Source organism: Trachurus japonicus, chromosome 21, assembly GCF_045865225.1.
Source record: "Trachurus japonicus isolate A0001 chromosome 21, Traja_1.0".
In the NCBI taxonomy this organism is placed as follows: Eukaryota; Metazoa; Chordata; class Actinopteri; order Carangiformes; family Carangidae; genus Trachurus; species Trachurus japonicus.
This window is the reverse complement of record NC_140927.1, coordinates 8,485,591-8,505,947: the sequence shown is the minus strand read 5'-3', so window position 1 is coordinate 8,505,947 and position 20,357 is coordinate 8,485,591. Positions and strand designations below refer to the sequence as shown.

Genomic DNA, 20,357 nt, shown 5'->3' with positions numbered 1-20,357 from the left:
AAAATGCAATGATTAAGGAGAGAAGGAAAGAGAGGGTTAAATTTACTTTCTGTTTAAATGATTGATTATTCATGCTCAATTTCTCAGTAAAAGTATGCTGCATTTTTTTTCTATTGTTCTATTCAGTGTTGCAGGGTACCTATTAAAGCAGAACTCAGGAACTGCATGGTTAATATGCTCACTTAAATATCTGCTTATTTGTTTTTCTTGCAATCACAATTTGTTTATTTTGATTTGCTTATTTTTGTTTTGGCATCTTCTCCTGGGCCTTGTCTAGCTGCTGTATTTATGTGGATTTGTAATTTCTATTACACAATGAAGTGCTGTGTCAAACCAAAGACCGAAATAAACTAAACTGAAAACAAGTCATATCTTCATCGCAATACTGAACAGTGTCATCACACTCATATTCTGTAGGCCTATATTATACCATGCATTAAATTCACCCACTGTTGCACCACAAAGGATATAAGCAGCATGAAGGGGAATCATGAAAACCAGTTTAACCCTGTGTCTATGTCTGTGTTTCTATGTGTGTGTCTGTGTGGTTCTCAGGTGAAGGAGAAGGAGACGGCTCGTAAGGAGTACAAGCGAGCTATAGAGCAAGGTCATGGAGCGTACCTCATGGACCAGGATGCTCCTGTAAGTCACCTGAACACATAATTTAATTTATTTAATGCATTTTTCATTCATATTTTTACACTGTAATTATTTTTTCTTTCATGCTGGCTTGCAGGACGTGTTCACCATCAGCGTGGGCAACCTGCCGCCCGGCGCCACCGTCCTCATCAAAGTGACCTACGTGTCTGAGCTGGTGGTCAGGGACGGGGGGATTCTCTTCTCCCTGCCTGGCAGCGTGGCCCCGTGGCAGGAGAGTGCAGCGCTCAACCAGACCACACAGGTGAGGAGAACCTGGACCCACAGACAGAACCCTTGCTGTGGCTCAATTTGAATACTTCCATACTTAAACCAAGTATTTTGAGTGTGAGTGCGTCTCAATTGACAAATCAAATCACATCAAAATGTTCTGGTAAGTGCACAACAACAGTATTCAATTTGAGACAACACTAACCATCGAAATTTGTGCAGAAGTAAGTAGTATACTACATGACAGTGTGCTCAAGGAAGTATTCAAATGAAGACACAGCGCCTGTCTCCAAGCATCAGATTGTTGTACTCATTATTTTTTTACACAGTGTCACACATAAGAATGTAATTTTTTTAGGCAATAAGCTGCTATTTTTCATTTATGTAAATACCGTTTATTTATTTATTTTAAAATGTTGATATTTGCATTTAAAGCTTAAATGAAAACATGAGATATCAATCTATAAAGGGTCTGTCCTTTCCTTGGCATCAACAGTCTATTATGTTTTTGAGCAGTTATATACTGATTTTTGGGTTGATGTGATTCCTGCGTCACTGATTTAATGTGGCAGTATAAAGGAAATATGTGGACGTTAGCTTTTATGTCATAGTACATGAGCGGCTCCACACTGGTAGTTCAATGACTGTCAGTTTTTTTTTATCTGTGTGTTTCTGTTGCTTTAAAGGTCACCGTGGAGAAAGTGTGTGTGACTGATGAGTCGGCGAGTACGAGGTGCGCTACAGCAGGTTTTTGTAACTTCTGACCCCATCTTTTGTAACGACTCATGATTATTTGTTACTGATTAGGTCAAACTTGTCGGACGATAGTTTTCATTCTGATTTATTTTCTGTGATCTGCACTTGGAGGCTGCGTCTGATGAGTTGTTTCTTTCCCTCAGAGAGTTCACGCTGGACATGTCGATCGAGATGCCCTATGAAATCACCAAACTGCAGTGCATCACTCACAAAGTCAAGATGAAGGTAACGTGGTGATGATGATGATGATGATGATGATGATGATGATGATGATGATGATGATGATGATGATGATACACTTTCTTACATGGATGTCAGATATCTCCTCTGTCTCTCACTTGAAAGTCAACACGATTTAATATTAGTTTCACTATGGTTTGTTTCTTGTTTCACAATTTGGAAATAAAACAAAAATGAAATGAAAATATTAACATTCATAATAAATCAAGAGAACAGGCTCCATGGAAATTCTGCAGTTTTCATATAAAGACACTTTGTACAACCTTCTTCAATAATATGTGTTTTTCTGTGTTGTAAGATCTCAGGTTGTTTTTTTCTTTTCTCAGTCTCTCTCTCTCTGTGTTTGTGATCCCATAGAAAACAGACTGCAAGGCAGTAGTGAGTGTACTGCAGGGAGAGGTCATGGGTGCAGAAGGTTTCCAGCTGTCAATCACTCTGTCTGATGTCCACATGCCCAGAATGTGGGTGGAGAAACACACTGACAATGACAGCCAGGTCAGTCCTCCTCCTCTCTCTCTATCACACACAGTCACATCTTGTTCTTCTTAGATTTTAATCCACTCCTCTCTCCTCTAGGCCTGCATGTTGGTTTTCTACCCAGACTTTGACGTCAACTCCGGCTCAGCGGACGATGAAGTCGTCCTCTTGCTGGACATGTCTGAGTCCATGAGGGGAGAGTCTCTGCACATGGCCCAGAGAGTCGCCCTCCAGGTCCTCAGAGCCCTCGGCCTCAGCCTTAGAGTCAACGTCGTTTCATTTGGCACAGGTCGCTTTTGTCCTTCTAAATTCCTATGCACATTGTGATAAAACTTAAAAGAGACAAAAGACAAGATAGGACTACAGCTCTCTCTATTAAAGTGGAAGCTAAGGTTGGAGATGACAGTCAATGGTATTAATTTGACAGCATGAAATGAAAAAGATGAACAGTTATGAGAAATTAAATTACTCTTACAGAGAACAAGTGCCCGACACAGTGAGTGAATAAAGGAACTGAACACTCTCTTCTTAAGCGGGAGCAACAAAAACTGTTCGCTGGGTGAAGTCGACATGTTTTCCATCATTTTCCTCTGTGTTTCCCTGCTCAGATCACACAGAAGCCTTTCTGACAGCACAGCCGCTCACTGAGGCTCGTCAGGCTGCAGAGAAATTCATCAAGGTGAGTTAATGACCGGCAGATTATTTCATCGTGTGGTTGGTGCTGGAGCGCACTGTTCTGAGGAACACTGAGCGCTTACGTGAGAGGATTATGTTTTTATTTTGTCTGTACATCCGTCACATTCATTTAAACTCGATGGCTGATAGAACTCTTCAAGGAAATTTCTTCAAACATTCACTGGGATTCACTTATTACTTCACTTTAGGAACCTATATACCTATATAGTCATAGCAGTAGGTTCATTAGCTTTAATTGTCGGTGCAAGCTACTTTTAGAACGGCGGAGCAGAGCCGCAAGCTGCTCAGAGCTACGCTACGGAGGCTAACGGGCTTTTTGGTTTCCCTCATCAAACTCATCAAATACACAATCCAACAACTCCAAAACGCTCTGGTGGACATGTTGTGACCTGCACATTCACCACGCTGTGAGATAATAACAGGACGTTGCGAGACAGAGTTGTTTTCGAGGCAAATGCAGAGACTGCTTGATGAAAAACTGTCCCTGTGGAGGCACTTTTTCATCAGTGGTTTTGCATGAATTTACCTCTAAAACAACTCTGTCTGGTAACGTTCTGTTATTATCTCATAGCGGAAACCAAGAAATCCCATTAGCCTCCTTAGCGTAGCTCTGAGCAGCTCACGGCTCTGCTCCACCGTTCTAAAAAAAGCTTGCACTGAAAATTAAAAGTAACAAACCTACTGCTATGACTATAGGGATTATGGCAATGGACCAGTTTGCCAAAATGTTGAACTATCCCTTCAAACACAAAGACACAACTCCTATTAATGTACATGTAAGTAGGCAATAGTGGCAGTGTGAAATGTAGTTTCTCAGACTGTCCTCTGCTCCTCTCAGCGTCCCTCTCCAGTAGGAGGCAGCACTGAGCTGTGGCGGCCCCTGCGGGCCCTCAGCCTTCTGCCTCCGTCCCGCGGCACCAGGAACCTGCTGCTGCTGTCGGACGGCCACATCCTGAACGCTGAGCTCACCCTGCAGCTGCTCAGAGCTACGCTACGGAGGCTAACGGGCTTTTTGGTTTCCCTCATCAAACTCATCAAATACACAATCCAACAACTCCAAAACGCTCTGGTGGACATGTTGTGACCTGCACATTCACCACGCTGTGAGATAATAACAGGACGTTGCGAGACAGAGTTGTTTTCGAGGCAAATGCAGAGACTGCTTGATGAAAAACTGTCCCTGACCCCTCCACTTTTTCATCAGTGGTTTTGCATGAATTTACCTCTAAAACAACTCTGTCTGGTAACGTTCTGTTATTATCTCATAGCGGAAACCAAGAAATCCCATTAGCCTCCTTAGCATAGCTCTGAGCAGCTCACGGCTCTGCTCCACCATTCTAAAAAAAGCTTGCACTGAAAATTAAAAGTAACAAACCTACTGCTATGACTATAGGGATTATGGCAATGGACCAGTTTGCCAAAATGTTGAACTATCCCTTCAAACACAAAGACACAACTCCTATTAATGTACATGTAAGTAGGCAATAGTGGCAGTGTGAAATGTAGTTTCTCAGACTGTCCTCTGCTCCTCTCAGCGTCCCTCTCCAGTAGGAGGCAGCACTGAGCTGTGGCGGCCCCTGCGGGCCCTCAGCCTTCTGCCTCCGTCCCGCGGCACCAGGAACCTGCTGCTGCTGTCGGACGGCCACATCCTGAACGCTGAGCTCACCCTGCAGCTGCTCAGAGCTACGCTACGGAGGCTAACGGGCTTTTTGGTTTCCCTCATCAAACTCATCAAATACACAATCCAACAACTCCAAAACGCTCTGGTGGACATGTTGTGACCTGCACATTCACCACGCTGTGAGATAATAACAGGACGTTGCGAGACAGAGTTGTTTTCGAGGCAAATGCAGAGACTGCTTGATGAAAAACTGTCCCTGACCCCTCCACTTTTTCATCAGTGGTTTCGCATGAATTTACCTCTAAAACAACTCTGTCTGGTAACGTTCTGTTATTATCTCATAGCGGAAACCAAGAAATCCCATTAGCCTCCTTAGCGTAGCTCTGAGCAGCTCACGGCTCTGCTCCACCATTCTAAAAAAAGCTTGCACTGAAAATTAAAAGTAACAAACCTACTGCTATGACTATAGGGATTATGGCAATGGACCAGTTTGCCAAAATGTTGAACTATCCCTTCAAACACAAAGACACAACTCCTATTAATGTACATGTAAGTAGGCAATAGTGGCAGTGTGAAATGTAGTTTCTCAGACTGTCCTCTGCTCCTCTCAGCGTCCCTCTCCAGTAGGAGGCAGCACTGAGCTGTGGCGGCCCCTGCGGGCCCTCAGCCTTCTGCCTCCGTCCCGCGGCACCAGGAACCTGCTGCTGCTGTCGGACGGCCACATCCTGAACGCTGAGCTCACCCTGCGGCTGCTCAGAGACAACGCTCAGCACAGCCGCCTCTTCACCTGTAGTGGGGCGGATTAGCTAAACAATCGTTCACTTTGTGATAAAAGCATGAAATTTGGTGGATGTGTTGGTGAATATGTTTCAAACAAATCTGGATATTGGGCCACCTCAAAAGCGCCCCCTAGTGGCCGTGGCAGCTATTTGTTATGCGAATAAATGAATGATTAATATAAACTAGGATTGTTCGGTATACCGGTACTAGAGTGGTACCGGGGTACTGACGCATTTAAAACGGTACCATACTGCGCTTAGATGGGACCGGTACTTTCATTTTGCGCCGCCGGCAGCGGTGACGTTGCCGCGTGAAGTCGCCGCATTGTAATTTGAGCCGAGGCGAGCGAGTGAGCGAGTCACAAACGAAGCAAGGTGCTGTTTTTATTACCGTTACAGCGCCACCTGTCCACGTGCCTGTGTTTATGTGTGTATCTGTGTGTGTGTGCGCGCCGCGCGCGAGAGAGACGGGCCGCCACAGACTCGTTAATTAATGCAAACAGTGCTGGTTGATAGGTTTCGTTTGTACTGCGGATCACCACTGGCATGCTCGCTCTCTCTCTCTCTCTCTTTCTGTGAGTGAGTGAGCACAGCGAAGGAGCGCTACGCGGAGGGAGGGGGGCAGAATCAACGTATGGGAAACAATAGGTGTGTGTGTTTGAGTAACATGAACGTTTGTGTTTCATTCTGATAACAATTTCTCCCAAAAATTACAACTGGTCAAAATAACCAAAAAAGATGCAGTGTTTTCAGACCTCAAATAATGCAAAGAAAACAAGTTGATATTCATTTTTAAACAGACCACTAATGTTTTAATTTAGGAAGAGTTCAGATTAATATAGATGGAATTTTAATCCTGCAGCAGCAGTGACTGTTTACCGATTTACTGATTATTTACTGATGCATATAGTTCTAAGATTTTCTATTAAAATAAAGCCAATAATGACATTTTTTGTGTTCACTTTTTATTTGGAAAAGTACCGAAAAGTATCGAAAAGTATCGAAAAACATGTTGGTACCGATACCGGTACCAAAATGTTGGTATTGTGACAACACTAATATAAACTGCCCTTTTAATAATACCAACTGGTGATGTATTGTATATTGTTGGAAAGCCTGATTAGTCACCTTTACAACGAGGTGCAGCTTGTAAGGATCGTGCATTCATGGAATGAGCAACGGGGCTAAACGTGTGGGTAGCGCACCCCAAAAATGTGCATCCCCTGTGGGGCAGATTAGCTCAATAAATCACAAGAATTGTTTATTTTGTGGTAGAAGCACAACATTTGGTGGATGTGTTTGTGGATATGTTTCAAACATTTTTGGTTTTTAAGGACCCTTAAGATGTCTACTTAAGATTTTTGCTTGTTGCCTGGGTCAACCAGGGGTGGACTGGGACAAAAATTTGGCCCTGGACTTTTTGGTCCAGACCGGCCCACTATCTGCACGCGGATATTTTGCCAACTAGCACTGTTGATGTACATACAAACACATAAGCTCTTAATAACACCACTACTAAACGATATACAATATACAACAAAGTAGAGGAATAGTGTGGAATAAGTTAAGTTTGGACAAGATTACATGCACATAATGAGTCTGCATGCAATCAGAACTTTGGCTAGTTGGCTAAAGTATGGAAAACAATAGTACAATGATCTGAAAAATGGACAAACACTAATTTTATCTTAGAAAGACAGTACAGCTCAACATAATGTATAGACAATGAAGCATGACAAGAAATACTTGTAATTTGTGTACTGCATCATGAGTAATATGTATGCAGAATGATGTTTTACTGTAACAGTAGTTAATAAGTGTTTTATTAATTTTAACTGTATAATGTTAAACTGTTGAAAGGACAATAAACCATAAACACTGACTGAAAAAAATATGGAAAGCATACATATTTGTTAAGTTGTTAGCTCAATGTCCTTCATGACCAAATTTGAGTGAGGGCACTTTAATAAAAGCAACTAATCAATTAATGAGGATAGTATATGAATATAGTTATTGTTTTCCAATAGATAACTAGATTTAGCTGTAACACACCACACCATCAGAGTTATTAGCTATTGAGAGTGAGGAGTTGTCGTCACAGCTCAGAGCCCCAATACATCCATGTCAGAGCCCCGCCCCCCTTCTCCGCCATGATGGAAGGATTCCGGCCTTACTAGTCTATGGGCAAAACAAAATCGTCTACTCCGTAATTTACTGTTTTACAATGCCGGAAATCACTGCTGTGTTAAAAACTGCTTCAGTGATTTACTTTCTCCTTATTCTTTCTAGTAATTTGTTGATCTGTTGGCGCAAAAAAGAGCTAGAATTTAGTCCGTCTCTGTGCTGTTCTGATGACGTTGCCCCTGGCAACCGATAGCGTCTCCTTCCATCATGGCCGACCATCGTCACGTGACTCCTCACTCTCAATAGCTATTTATTATGTAAAGTAAAGTTCATAGCAACCGTTCTGGACCATTTACAGTATTTTAATGAATGTTTATCCACATCATTTTGGAAAGCACATACCTGCTTAACACGGTTATCACTACCTCCTTCACATGGTGGAGAGTCTTCCTCAACACTTATTTTTTCAGCCTCCTGCACCATAAGGGCAGTGGTAACGGGAGCCTCACTCCCTTCAGACTCACGTGAAGGACCTGCTGCTGCAGCTGCATCGGTGCTTCTAGCCCTGGCCAGGCCAGGCGGCCCCTGCAGCAAACATCTGCGTAATTGTTGTACTTTCAGCAGTCTGTGCTGCTAGAGCTTTTCTTTTTGTGTTACTTTCCTCCATTTTTCCGCGCTGCCTTTGCGTTTTTTTTTTACTTTTCTTTTCCGTTTTCGTGCGCTGGTGTTTTTGTTTTTTTCTCTCTCTCACTCTCTCTCTCATCATGACTCCTCATCATTAAAAGTGATTGGACGAGGGGGGGTCTACAACATGCGTGGGTGGGACTCTTGGGCCTTTGTAGCCTCTCATAGGGCCATTGGGCCAGGTAGACAAGCCACTGGGCCAATCGTCACCTCTCTGCTGTGTCTGCAGCTGAGCACTGTGGGCCGAGCCGATGCATGTCTCTCTCCCTGGGCCGGGAGAGTTACAATAGGCAAGGCGAGGCATGGCGGAAAAAAGAGTTAAATAAATAAATAAATAAAAAACGGCCGCCTATCGGCCCATTAGTGACCGGCCCACCGGGAAAACTCCCGGTACTCCCTATGGCCAATCCGCCCCTGGGGTCAACTAATGTTCCATGGGGGTTTTTTGCCGGTCATTTTGAATTTATGTCCGCACGAATGGCGAAAACGCCAATTTTCATAACTCCTAAACCAGACATCATACAAAGACAAATGAACACACTTTTTCATATAATTATGACACCAGGAATCAAATGGAAAGGTCACTGAGATGGTAAAACCACTCTTTATCAGAGAAAAATGAACTCTCGTGTAGTATTTTAGTATAAATTACTCAAAAAAAAGTTCGGAAATGTTTTTTCAGTCCATAATTTCTCCCTTTTACTAATTCCGGTTGGTGCTGTCTTTTAGACCGATGAAAAGCCTGATTAGTCACCTTTCCAACGAGGTACAACTTGTAAGGGTTGTGCATTCATGGAATGAGCAACACAACTATATGGGTCATTCCATGAAATTTTTGGTAATAATATATATTAATTATTATAAATATTTACCAATTTATCGGTGTCCCCTGATTTTATGTCAACCCTGTTACCCTAACCAAAAAACCCTTGAAAAACAATGGTACATCCCAGATTTGACATGATTGACAGGAGTTTGCATCATCTCTTACCCAGGATGCTAACAGCTCAGTAATAAGTAGCTTTCTCTCATCTCTTATGTGCTATTTTTGATGTTTTTTCAAGGTTGGACCGGGGGGACAAGCATATAACGTCAACCCTGTTACCACTTTTTAACATATAAGTCTAAACAATTTTCTATTTCTCATAATATAATCGATATCTACAGGTAATTACCTTTCAAAGTACACAGTTTGCCTTTAGCTAGCATTTATTTCAGCTAGCAATGGGCAAATTAGCTTGAAATAGTCAACCCTGTTACTGTCAACCCTGTTACCTTTGCAGTGTAGACAATAGAATGTGTGTCCTGTCATCTATTACTCTTGTCAACCCTGTTATCATAACTTCAACCCTGTTGTTGTCATTAATTTGATAAAAATGGTTTTAAAAAATTGAATTTCAACTGTTACCATTATAATTAAAACTATATAGACTATATATAGAAAATATTCTCAATAATCTCTAATTAGAAATACTGTATATTGTAAAGTTTATGTCGGTAACAGGGTTGACAAGATTAGGAAAACATTAAAACTATAATAAAATATTAAATTCCACAGCCTGAGATGACACAACATAATTTCTTGTCATTTTAAACTTTCTTTGATTCCTGGCTACTTAAAAAATAGCAATTAAATATAGTTTAAATTTTAACTTTTCAAAGTTGCAAAGTTACCAATTTCATGGAATGACCCATATGTGTTGGAGCGACCAATTTATTTATACTAAAATACTACACGAGAGTTCATTTTTCTCTGATAAAGAGTGGTTTTACCATCTCAGTGACCTTTCCATTTGATTCCTGGTGTCATAATTATATGAAAAAGTGTGTTCATTTGTCTTTGTATGATGTCTGGTTTAGGAGTTATGAAAATTGGCGTTTTCGCCATTCGTGCGGACATAAATTCAAAATGACCGGCAAAAAACCCCCATGGAACATTAGTTGACCCGGGCAACAAGCAAAAATCTTAAGTAGACATCTTAAGGGTCCTTAAAAACCAAAAATGTTTGAAACATATCCACAAACACATCCACCAAATGTTGTGCTTCTACCACAAAATAAACAATTCTTGTGATTTATTGAGCTAATCTGCCCCACAGGGGATGCACATTTTTGGGGTGCGCTACCCACACGTTTAGCCCCGTTGCTCCTTCCATGAATGCACGATCCTTACAAGCTGTACCTCGTTGTAAAGGTGACTAATCAGGCTTTCCAACAATATACAATAGATCACCAGTTGGTATTATTAAAAGGGCAGTTTATATTAATCATTCATTTATTCACATAACAAATTGCTGCCACGGCCACTAGGGGGCGCTTTTGAGGTGGCCCAATATCCAGATTTGTTTGAAACATATTCACCAACACATCCACCAAATTTCATGCTTTTATCACAAAGTGAACGATTGGTGTAAAATATTGAGCTAATCCGCCCCACTACTGTGGCTTCAGGTCTGGGTGGTGTCAGGGATCATGGGGAGGGGGGTTATATGATATAAAGATACAGGCTTTAGAAAGTTGTGTCTGGGGATGTCACGATTATACATTTTCTTGGTACAATTATTGTCAGATAAATAATCACGGTGATCACATGATTATTATGCATTAATTAATTTCAAAACAATATGAATGTGTATAATCAAGTTTAATCAGAATGTAATTACATTACTATTTGTTTACACAAAATATTTCAAATATATGACTAATTATTAATGCCCCAGTGGAAGTGTTTGAAATATTCAGGTCATAAATTCTCATCTATACCAAATGTTCACGTTTATTTTAGTCGTTTTTTGTTTTGTTGTTTTTTTAAAATAGAAATGACACGCTAACATTTAAATTCCTACCAATTCAATGTTACGTTAGTTAAATGGACCAGTATCTGAGCATTTACTTTAATTTTGGCGCACATCTGCTGATATTCCGACATAATCTTTTTTAGGAAGTGCCGGTATTTAGGAATCTGCTACCACGATTAATTGTGAAAACAAGTAATCGTGGCATCCCTAGTTGTGTCTTGACGTTTGTGTTTCTATCTCTCAGCCCGACAGCCAATCGGCACATGCTCAAAGCTCTGGCCCAGGCAGGAGGCGGCGTCTACGAGTTCTTCGACACAATAACCAAACACAACTGGGCAGAGAAGGTGAGATGGGATGACAGATGATCAAACAGTGTGATCTGATTTTATGTTTTTGCTTTTAATTACTGTGTGAAGCAGCAGGAATAAAACTGTGTCCTCACTCGTATGATTATCCACTCAAAACTATGATTGGTCCATCGCTGCGTTCTACAGTCTGTTATTTCTGTTTAATGACTGTCATCAAGTATAACAGACTGTTGCTAGGGACGCCACTCTGATGGGCACATGGGCATGAGGAGCACAGAAAGAAGAAACTATGCAGGATATTTACCTTGCGTTACATTTTTGGTTGAGTTTGGCAACGCCTATGGACCAAAGCGGTAGTGTTTTACCTGAAGGAAGACCCCATTTCCCATGAGCATGCAGTTGGATTGGAAATTAACAGAAGACGGGTCCAAACTACGTTTCTGTTTCCTTGAAACAGATAAATAAAACGTTATGTTGGATAATTTACAGTAAACACACGTACACAACCCGGCAGGAAGGTCCTGAATATCACAATTACTTGCAAGAATGTAGGCGTTCGCATCGACTTGCCTCTTTTTAACGCATGGGGAAAGGGGGAAGTGATCTAGTTACTATTTTAGAAATGATAATGTGTTTCATTCCTCCATTACTTAAAAAAGTAATCAGATTAATAGAGTAATCAGAGAAAGCGTTTCTAAATGACATGTAACACTGAACAACAGTTTCTTCCCATCAATCAAACCCCCCAAAAAACAAGATTTGCTGTAAAGAGGTGAAACTTTGTCGCATCACAACTTGACCATAAAGATGATGATAAAGTGGTGATTATTATGTGTGTTTTCAGTTTCTTCACAAGCTCGCAGCTCGGGCCCTCATCAGGGATGAGGACGGGAACCTGGATACCGATGAGGCCGAACACGAGGTGTGTGTGTGTGTGTGTGTGTGTGTGTGTGACTGAGGTTTAAAACAACCCGCCTCGGTGTAACCGTCCAGTTTGAGCTCCACCTGCTGACGTGCATCTTGTTTTTCCAGGGGAAGAAGGCGGAGCTGAAGTCCTTCATCATCGCCCTGAGCAAAGAGTTCTCCATCCTGTCTCAGTTCACCAGCTTCGTCGCCATCGAGGAACAGGTTTGTGAAGTCGTTTGCCTTTTTTTCCACATTCGACTCCTTGTATTCACCTCTGGCAGCTGTCCGTCACGGCCACCTTCACCCCTGTCACTCTCAAGTTTCATCACAGCACGTTGTGCAGCGTCCAACCAAACCGAACCCTTCCACCTTGTTTCAGGACTCGGAGCAACCGGAGGACGGTTTCACTGACATCCCCAAGCTGATCGCAGAGGAAGACGTCGACTTCCTCCCCTACGTGGGCTGGACCTCGGAGGAAGAATTTGAGGAAGAATCGGAGGAAGAAGACGACGACACATCAGACAGCATATACGAACAGGTTAAGATGGTACAGGCACAGTGTGTGGTGTATTCACAGAGAAACAGACAAGCAAAGTCATTTGTTGGGATTTTCTAATTCTGTATTTTTCTCTGTTGTAGATGGCTTGCTGTGATGACGATCTGTATGATGGGTCTCCAGAACTTTTGGTAAGTCCCTTCATGCAGTGACTACTAACTGCTCTGACTTGTTGCTGAACTTCTGAGCTTCCCTGTGATTGTCATTCCCAGACAAGATATTGATAATATTCACTGAATTCCTCCTCCTCCACAAAAATGGCTTTAATTCCAAGGCCGGACTTTAAAGGTTAATTGCTGTTTTTTACAACCTGGACCTTATTTCTAGCATCAAATTTCATTTACTCACCCAGATAACTTTGGTGTCATTACAAGTCGACAAAATTAGATCCAGCTGAGAGCCGCGTATAGCCGTATAATGTGAGTCTACAGGGCAGCAGAATGCAGCCTATAAATAACACATTATCTGCTGCGAAACTCCATTTCAGAGTTTTCCATTTCACCAATATTTTGTTATGATAAGCTAGTGCTATTCCCCTCTGAGTCCGGGGTTAGCTGTTACCAACATCCGGGGTCTGTAGGTTGACCTACTGACCTCTGACCTGGATGATGTCATCTCTGAACGCTGTGTGACGCGGCTTGTTGCTACCGCTAATGCTACAGTTTGTTTCTGCGTGTTTCTGACTTGTCAGAACAAAATGACCATCTGGATGAAGTTCAGCTTCCACAGGCTTCCTCTCCACAACCTGGACTCACTAAAGCTCCAGCTAGTTGCGCTAAAAATGGACCCGAATGCCGAAGTGGAATGATTATTATCAGAATGAGCCGGGCAGAGCTCAGAGATGATATCATCCTCTTTTTTTTTCCTTTTTGACTCTGGTTCTCAGTGGCAATTGTTACATTGAAATGAGTAGGCTACTTGACATCCTGGAAACCTGCCTGATCAATTTTGGAGACGTGTGCGCCTCTCGCTGCTGACCACTGTGTCAGCTGTGCGTCCGCTGAGCCGACGTTAGACCAGTCAGAGCTGGTGAGCTTTCAGCCCATCTCGGTGCAGACACATGAGTGCACAGAATTTTTTCCTTTTTTTCTGGCACGTTTCATTCATTCATTCATTCTTTTCTTATCTGTATTACAAAGTTTTAAGTTGTTATTTCTCTGAATACATTCTGAGTTTAAATGAGATGCTTATTTTTTCATTTCTGCCTTATTTTTAGTATATTTTCAAGTTATAAAAGTTTGGCTATGATGTGTCTGTGGTGGATACATTTTATTTATTTTGGTGAATTGCTTCCCGCAAAAAAAGGGTCCTATGTTCCCCAGTATGTATTGTGACCGGGGAATATAGGACCCTTTTTTGGGAAAAACGGGAAACAAGGGGAACATAATCCCATTGTTTTGTTCTGATGTGGCTAACTGTGCCTGCTAACAAGCCGAGTGTCTGACACCCGAAACGAACCCTTCCACCTTGTTTCAGGACTTGGAACAACCTGAATACGGTTTCACAGAAGACTTCGCCCCCTACGAGGCAGCAGAAGACGATTTTTTGCTGGTACAGACACAGTGTGTGACGTATTCACAGAGAAACAGCAAAGTCACTTTTCTAACTCTGCATTTTTCTCTGTTGTCAGTGTGATTTTGGAGACTTTCGTGGAGGCTTTCCTTTGTCAACTGCTCCTGCTGCTGCTGCTCCTCCTCCTCGTCCTCCTCGTCCTCCTCCAGGCTCTTCCGCACTTTTCGGCTCTGCCTTCCCTCAACCTCCACCTCCACCCAGCGGAGATATCATAGCTGCTGGAACCGTAGATGACTCATTTAACCCTGATGGCATGCCACGTCCTCGCCGCAGGACCCTGTGTGCAGACTCCATCATCAAGAACAGCCGAGTTTTGGAGGGACGTGCTCCTCCACCTCCACCTCCACCCACGAGGTTTGGTTACTCTGACACCATCATTCCCTACATGAAAACCAAGTTTATATGTCTGGCCTCCCCAGCCTGTGATCCTGAAGCCAATGTCATGGCAGCTGAGAGGCCAAAATCATTGTTTCTTCAACAGTCCAACCAAGCCCACCTTCCACAAATGGGCTTGTGTCCTGTACTTGCTCCAGCTCCGACCATGAATTTTTCTCCTGCAGCACTTCCACTCAAGGACTTTTGTCACCCATCTTTACCATCTGTACCTACACTCATGGGCAGTTCTCCTGCAGCACCTCCTCCAACCCTGGAGGGATTTCCTTGGTCTGGTGCTGCTAATAGACGACTTTCAAGATGCAAACGCACTAAGGATGTCTCAGACGGAGAAATGGAGGACCAGCAAAATAGTTTTGAAACCATGAGCAGCCAAGCTTTGAGCGAACCTGCTCCTCCACCTCCACTTCCACCCATGTGGTTTGGTTACACCGGCTCAATCATCCCGCCCTCTCCACCTTCGACCATGAAGTTTCCTCCTGAACAACAAACTCGCATGGGCTTTTGTCCCTCATCTTTACCACCTGTACCTACACTCATGGGCAGTTATCCTGCAGCACCTCCTCCAACCCTGAAGGGATTTTCTAGTGCTGCTGGACGACGTTCGAGACCCACCCCACGCACTAGGGATGTCTCAGAAATAGTAGATTCTATTCTGATTTCAGCTTCTAGTATTAGTCCTCGATCCAGCATTCTTTGTGATGCTGACACAAGTGACAGAAGAGTAGCATCATGTGTGCCGGCGAGAATGGAGGACCTGGAAAAGAGTTTCTCAGATTCAGTGCAATTGATGATCGACGGAGCTCCGGCCGGATCACTATACGGAGAAATACGGGAAAAAACTTCATCCTGTTTTGCATCTGATGATGCTGATAATGCTGATGATGTTCTTCAAGAATTAATGAGTAAATCTACTGCCCTTGGACTGCCAGTGCAGGAATTCGCTCTGCCTCAAGGAAAGCCCCGGAAAAGAAGAGCCATGTATAACTATTCTGTGCAGAAACGTGATTGTTCGGTGACAGACAGGAGTTGGAGTGGATATGCAGACAAAGAATCTGAAGAGCCTGGATTGTTCTCTGCGTAAGTCTAGAAGCTGTTATTGTTTATACTATTATATGAAGGAAGACTCAGCATTAGTGTGTGGTCAGATTTCTGCATGATGTCACACTGCACTATTCACTGTGTGTGTTTGCGTGTGTGTCTCAGTCTCAGGATGAAGCCAGCAGTTGCGACCGTCGGCAGAGAAGCACTGAAGCTCAAATGGACAAAGATCTTCCAGATGCAGCATCAAGTGAGACATTGAATCGTTTTTACCGGCTCGTCTTCTGATGTCTCGCTCACACACACATGGAATACATGAAACCTTGACGAAGATTTATCAGATCTGATGATCTGTGTATTTGTTGATACGTATAGTTCACTAGTCCACTACACTACTTAACACTAACACCATCTGTCAACAAACTCAGTGAACTACAGTGGCTTTAGTGATGTATTTTTTCCTGCATTTACTTTGCATCAGTTTTAGCAGAATTATTTACTTCATTTATTTTTTTTAATCACACCTTGTGCCTTTCACATCAACACAGTCTGAAGTCAGACTAACAGAATAGTAGATAAAGTCAGTCATTTTGAATTTAGATTTCTGTAAAAATGATCAGCTGACTGACACTTGGTCTGTGGATTTGGCACAAAGTGACTGATCGGGGTCAATGATGTGATGCAACCCAATGTCAAGTGGTGTAAACAGCTTTTTTTTTTTCTTTCTCATAGACAGGAAAAAGAATCTGGACTCAAATGTGGGATAAATGTCATTCACATTTGCAATGCAACACTATGTTTCTTGACAATTTTACATAATTTGTTACATTATATTGTTATTGTTACAAAATATGGCCCAAAAATTCCCCAGAAAACACTTTGCTTTCCAAAACTCCTTGTTGTGCCTTTATAATTTTCAGAAGAAAGTATACATTTTATAAGTTCATTTAGATCCACTGTAGCTGGATAAAATATTTAATACTTATCATTCTTTTGTTGTTACACCATTTGACATTTTCAGTTCATTCAGAAAACAACATTTTAGCAGATCAGTTACTTTAAAACAATATTTTAAGATATTTCTGATCATTTTGCCAGCCCTTATTTGTCACTGACCCATATATCATGTGAACGTATTCTTTGGGTTCTGCAGTAGATTAGATCCGTACCTGCTTTAATCCATTTTTGTTTCAGTGACGTTTTCTCACCACGTTGTATGTGAAATGACACAGTGTGTTATTTGTCTGTGTTGCAGGATGGCTACTGGGAGTTCACCACTGAACTGGGTGAAGCCATTCATTTCTACACCCACGTCTTCGCCAACTATTATCTGGACAACAAGGGCATCAACTCTCTAGGTGAGAACGGTCAGAACCGGTTTCAGATAACAGATCTCTGCCTCAGATCATTCACAACAATCACTTAAAAGTAATTAAAAGTATTGAAGGTTCTCAAGTAAGTTTCCCAAACATGTGAACATGTATTTAAATAACATCAGGTTGCTCTGTCTCTTTCATTATAGCACGGAGGAGTTGAATTCTGATGTGAACTGATACATTTCTTATACTTTTAGAAAACTGTTCATGTTTTTGGAGCTTTAAGACATTGGTGAATGATGTCATGGTTTATTAGCGGGTTCGATTCCCAGTGAGTAATATCTCAGTGTGTCCAGTCCTTATGGGGGGAACTTCTGTGTAAAAAGTGTGAAATAATGAAAAACGTCTCCCTCCTGTAACCTGTGTGTGTGTGTTTAGGTGTGAATGCCCGTGCAAACATCCTGAGGCTGGTGGCGACTCTCCTGGTTCTGCAGCTGATGAGGTTGGAGGAGCTGGAGGAGGGGAAACTGCTCCGCACCCTCTTCTGTCTGGACGATTCCTCTCAGCCCAGGTCTAAAAACAGAAACCACACACACAGACACAGCAATGCTAAAATATTCTTTATTCTTTATTTACCTTCATTTATCCTTTATTTACATCAGGCATGTCAAACATACGGCCCGCGGGCCGGATCCGGCCCGGTATACATTTCTGAGTATGTAAAAAAAAAAGCAAGTCTCTAGCTCATTTCTATCAAAAGTTAGGATTTTTTAAAAAGAAATACGCCAAAGCCCGAATACTCCCTCCAGCCGCTAGAGGGCAGCAAATACATGCTCACATGCCACATGCATAACCGGCCGGCGGCAATCTTGCCTCTTCATTCCAGTCACCATTAATAAGTTGTTTTGACACCGACACCCCGAAAATGGCCTTGTCAAAAAAAAGAAAAGTGGATACGGAGTGCAGAGTCTTCCAGGAAAAATGGACTGAGAACTTTTTATTCACAGAGGTGAATATGAAACCAGTATGCTTGGTATGTAATCAGCAAGTTGCAGTGCTCAAAGAATATAATATTCGGCGGCACTACGAGACTCATCATAAAGAAAAGTATGAACATTTTAAAGGACAACTAAGAAAAGACGAGATAAACAAGCTGATGGCTGGCCTAAAGAAACAGCAGACTACATTCACTCGCAGCCGCGATATTGCTGATGGAGCTGTGAGAGCTAGCTACCTTATTGCTAACGAGTTGGTGCGGGCATCCAAGCCATATTCTGATGGGGAGCTAGTGAAAACATGCATGCTGAAGGCTGCAGAAGTCGTGTGCCCCGAAAAGCGACCTTCATTTGCCAACATTAGTCTATCGAGGAACACTGTCGCAGATAGGGTTGCTGATCTATCAAGTGACTTGAATAGCCAAATGAAAGAAAAAATCAAGTAATTTATCGCATTTTCGGTGGCAATCGACGAGAGCACGGATGTTACAGATATTGCTCAACTGGCCATATTTATTAGGGGTGTGGATGAGACATTGAAAATCACAGAGGAGCTGCTTGAATTGGTGCCCATGACCAGCACCACAACAGCGGATGACATTTTCAGCTCTCTCGTTGGAGCGCTGGACAAGGCGGGAGTGGACTGGTCCCGTGCCATCAGCCTGGCTACTGACGGTGCGCCATCGATGGTCGGGAGGAAGGCTGGTGTTGCCTCCAAATTCCGTGAGAAGGTACAGAACGCAAATGGAGGACAAGACTTTTTCGCATTCCACTGTATTTTGCACCAGGAAGCGTTATGTTGCAAAACTCTAAAAATGGACCATGTTATGAGTGTGGTTGTGAAAACTGTCAATTTCATCAGAGCGCGCGGTCTAAACCACCGTCAGTTTGACACATTTATCAGTGATAATGACATTCATGCTGGCCTGCCATATCACACTGATGTACGGTGGTTAAGCAGAGGCCCAGTGCTGCAGCGTTTCTTTGAGCTACGAGGCGAAATTGGACAGTTCATGGAGGAGAAGGGACGCCCAGTGGACGAACTTAAATCCAAAGAATGGGTGCAAGATCTTGCCTTCATGGTTGACATTACACAACACTTGAATACGCTTAACACTATATTGCAGGGGCGCAATAGAGTTGTAACGCAGTATGAAGACAGCATACGCGCGTTCAAAATAAAACTGTCACTGTGGGAGGCGCAGCTATCTCGGGGCGACACAGAGCATTTCTCATGCCTAACAGCTGTGCGCCCAAAAGCACCGAACCGTACTGATGTGGAGAAATACAAAGAGAACATAACAGATTTGCTGCGAGAGTTTGAGCGGAGGTTTCAGGTCTTCACTGAACTTGAGAACACATTTGCCTTTTTTCGCTCGCCATTTACAGTCAAGCCATCTGAAATGCCAGCTGACATTCAACTCGAGTTAATTGACCTGCAGTGTGATACCGCACTGAAGGATAAATTTACGTCCGTGGGATTGGACACGTTTTATCAATATCTTGTGCCACAGTACCCCAAATTAACAGCCATGGCTGCAAAGGTTTTATCCATGTTTGGGACTACCTACCTTTGTGAACAGGTGTTCTCCGTAATGAACAATAATAAAACAAAGCAGCGCTCAAGGTTAACAAATAAACATCTGAATGACATTGTTACATGTGCTGCTACTCAGGATTTGACACCTAATATTGATGCACTCGTGAAGGAAAAAAGATGCCAAGTTTCAGGAGCCAGCAGCAGCACTGCAGGAGTGCAGTGAGGGAGGGAGAAGGAGAAAAGTGTGGATTTTGTTTGCACACATGAGTAGACTACAAATTGAAAATAAGATGAATCTGGTTTCATATTAAAATACAATTTTTAAGTTGTATATAATTCTCAGCCCCTGTAGGTCCAGCCTACAAAGTTGTTTGGTTGCACTGCTGTAACTTTTGCCTCAATAGGTCCAGCCTTATTGGTCTGTTTTTTTTTGTTTGTTTTTTGTTTTTTTGATAAATGTGCATTTTCAAAGTATGTCAATTAAGGCAAAAATAATTTCTTCATAGCTCCCACTTTGTTTAGTGTGGTGAGTTGATTCAGTGGTTTAAAACTGTTTACTCAGTTGTATTTAATAAACCAATCATTTTATTTTGATCAGTTCCATTGTTTGTGAATAAATGTGTTGTTAGAATAGATCCCTTGTGATCCGTAATCATAACATGTAGGTTACAAATGTAGGCTTGATGAT

At 42.3% G+C, this 20,357-nt stretch overlaps 1 protein-coding gene and 1 pseudogene across 2 annotated transcripts in view; both read left to right on the top strand.

The window, feature by feature from the left end:
- Positions 1 to 20,357, top strand: part of LOC146964738 (protein mono-ADP-ribosyltransferase PARP4-like) — a 103,892-nt pseudogene that overhangs the window by 82,234 nt on the left and 1,301 nt on the right. The window contains exons 15-34 of the transcript XR_015034573.1: positions 556 to 642; positions 737 to 901; positions 1,554 to 1,600; positions 1,767 to 1,848; positions 2,221 to 2,358; positions 2,440 to 2,629; positions 2,949 to 3,019; positions 3,875 to 4,021; positions 4,572 to 4,718; positions 5,269 to 5,426; positions 11,287 to 11,386; positions 12,195 to 12,272; positions 12,383 to 12,478; positions 12,636 to 12,803; positions 12,896 to 12,943; positions 14,289 to 14,363; positions 15,715 to 15,857; positions 15,984 to 16,068; positions 17,074 to 17,176; positions 17,573 to 17,705. The product of XR_015034573.1 is annotated as a protein mono-ADP-ribosyltransferase PARP4-like (transcript). The remainder of the gene's footprint in view (positions 1 to 555; positions 643 to 736; positions 902 to 1,553; positions 1,601 to 1,766; positions 1,849 to 2,220; positions 2,359 to 2,439; positions 2,630 to 2,948; positions 3,020 to 3,874; positions 4,022 to 4,571; positions 4,719 to 5,268; positions 5,427 to 11,286; positions 11,387 to 12,194; positions 12,273 to 12,382; positions 12,479 to 12,635; positions 12,804 to 12,895; positions 12,944 to 14,288; positions 14,364 to 15,714; positions 15,858 to 15,983; positions 16,069 to 17,073; positions 17,177 to 17,572; positions 17,706 to 20,357) is intronic.
- Positions 17,862 to 19,725, top strand: LOC146964739 (general transcription factor II-I repeat domain-containing protein 2-like). The gene is given in 2 exon segments (XM_085766200.1): positions 17,862 to 19,600; positions 19,713 to 19,725. Coding segments are annotated over 2 exon segments (1,554 nt in total). The 5' UTR covers positions 17,862 to 18,059.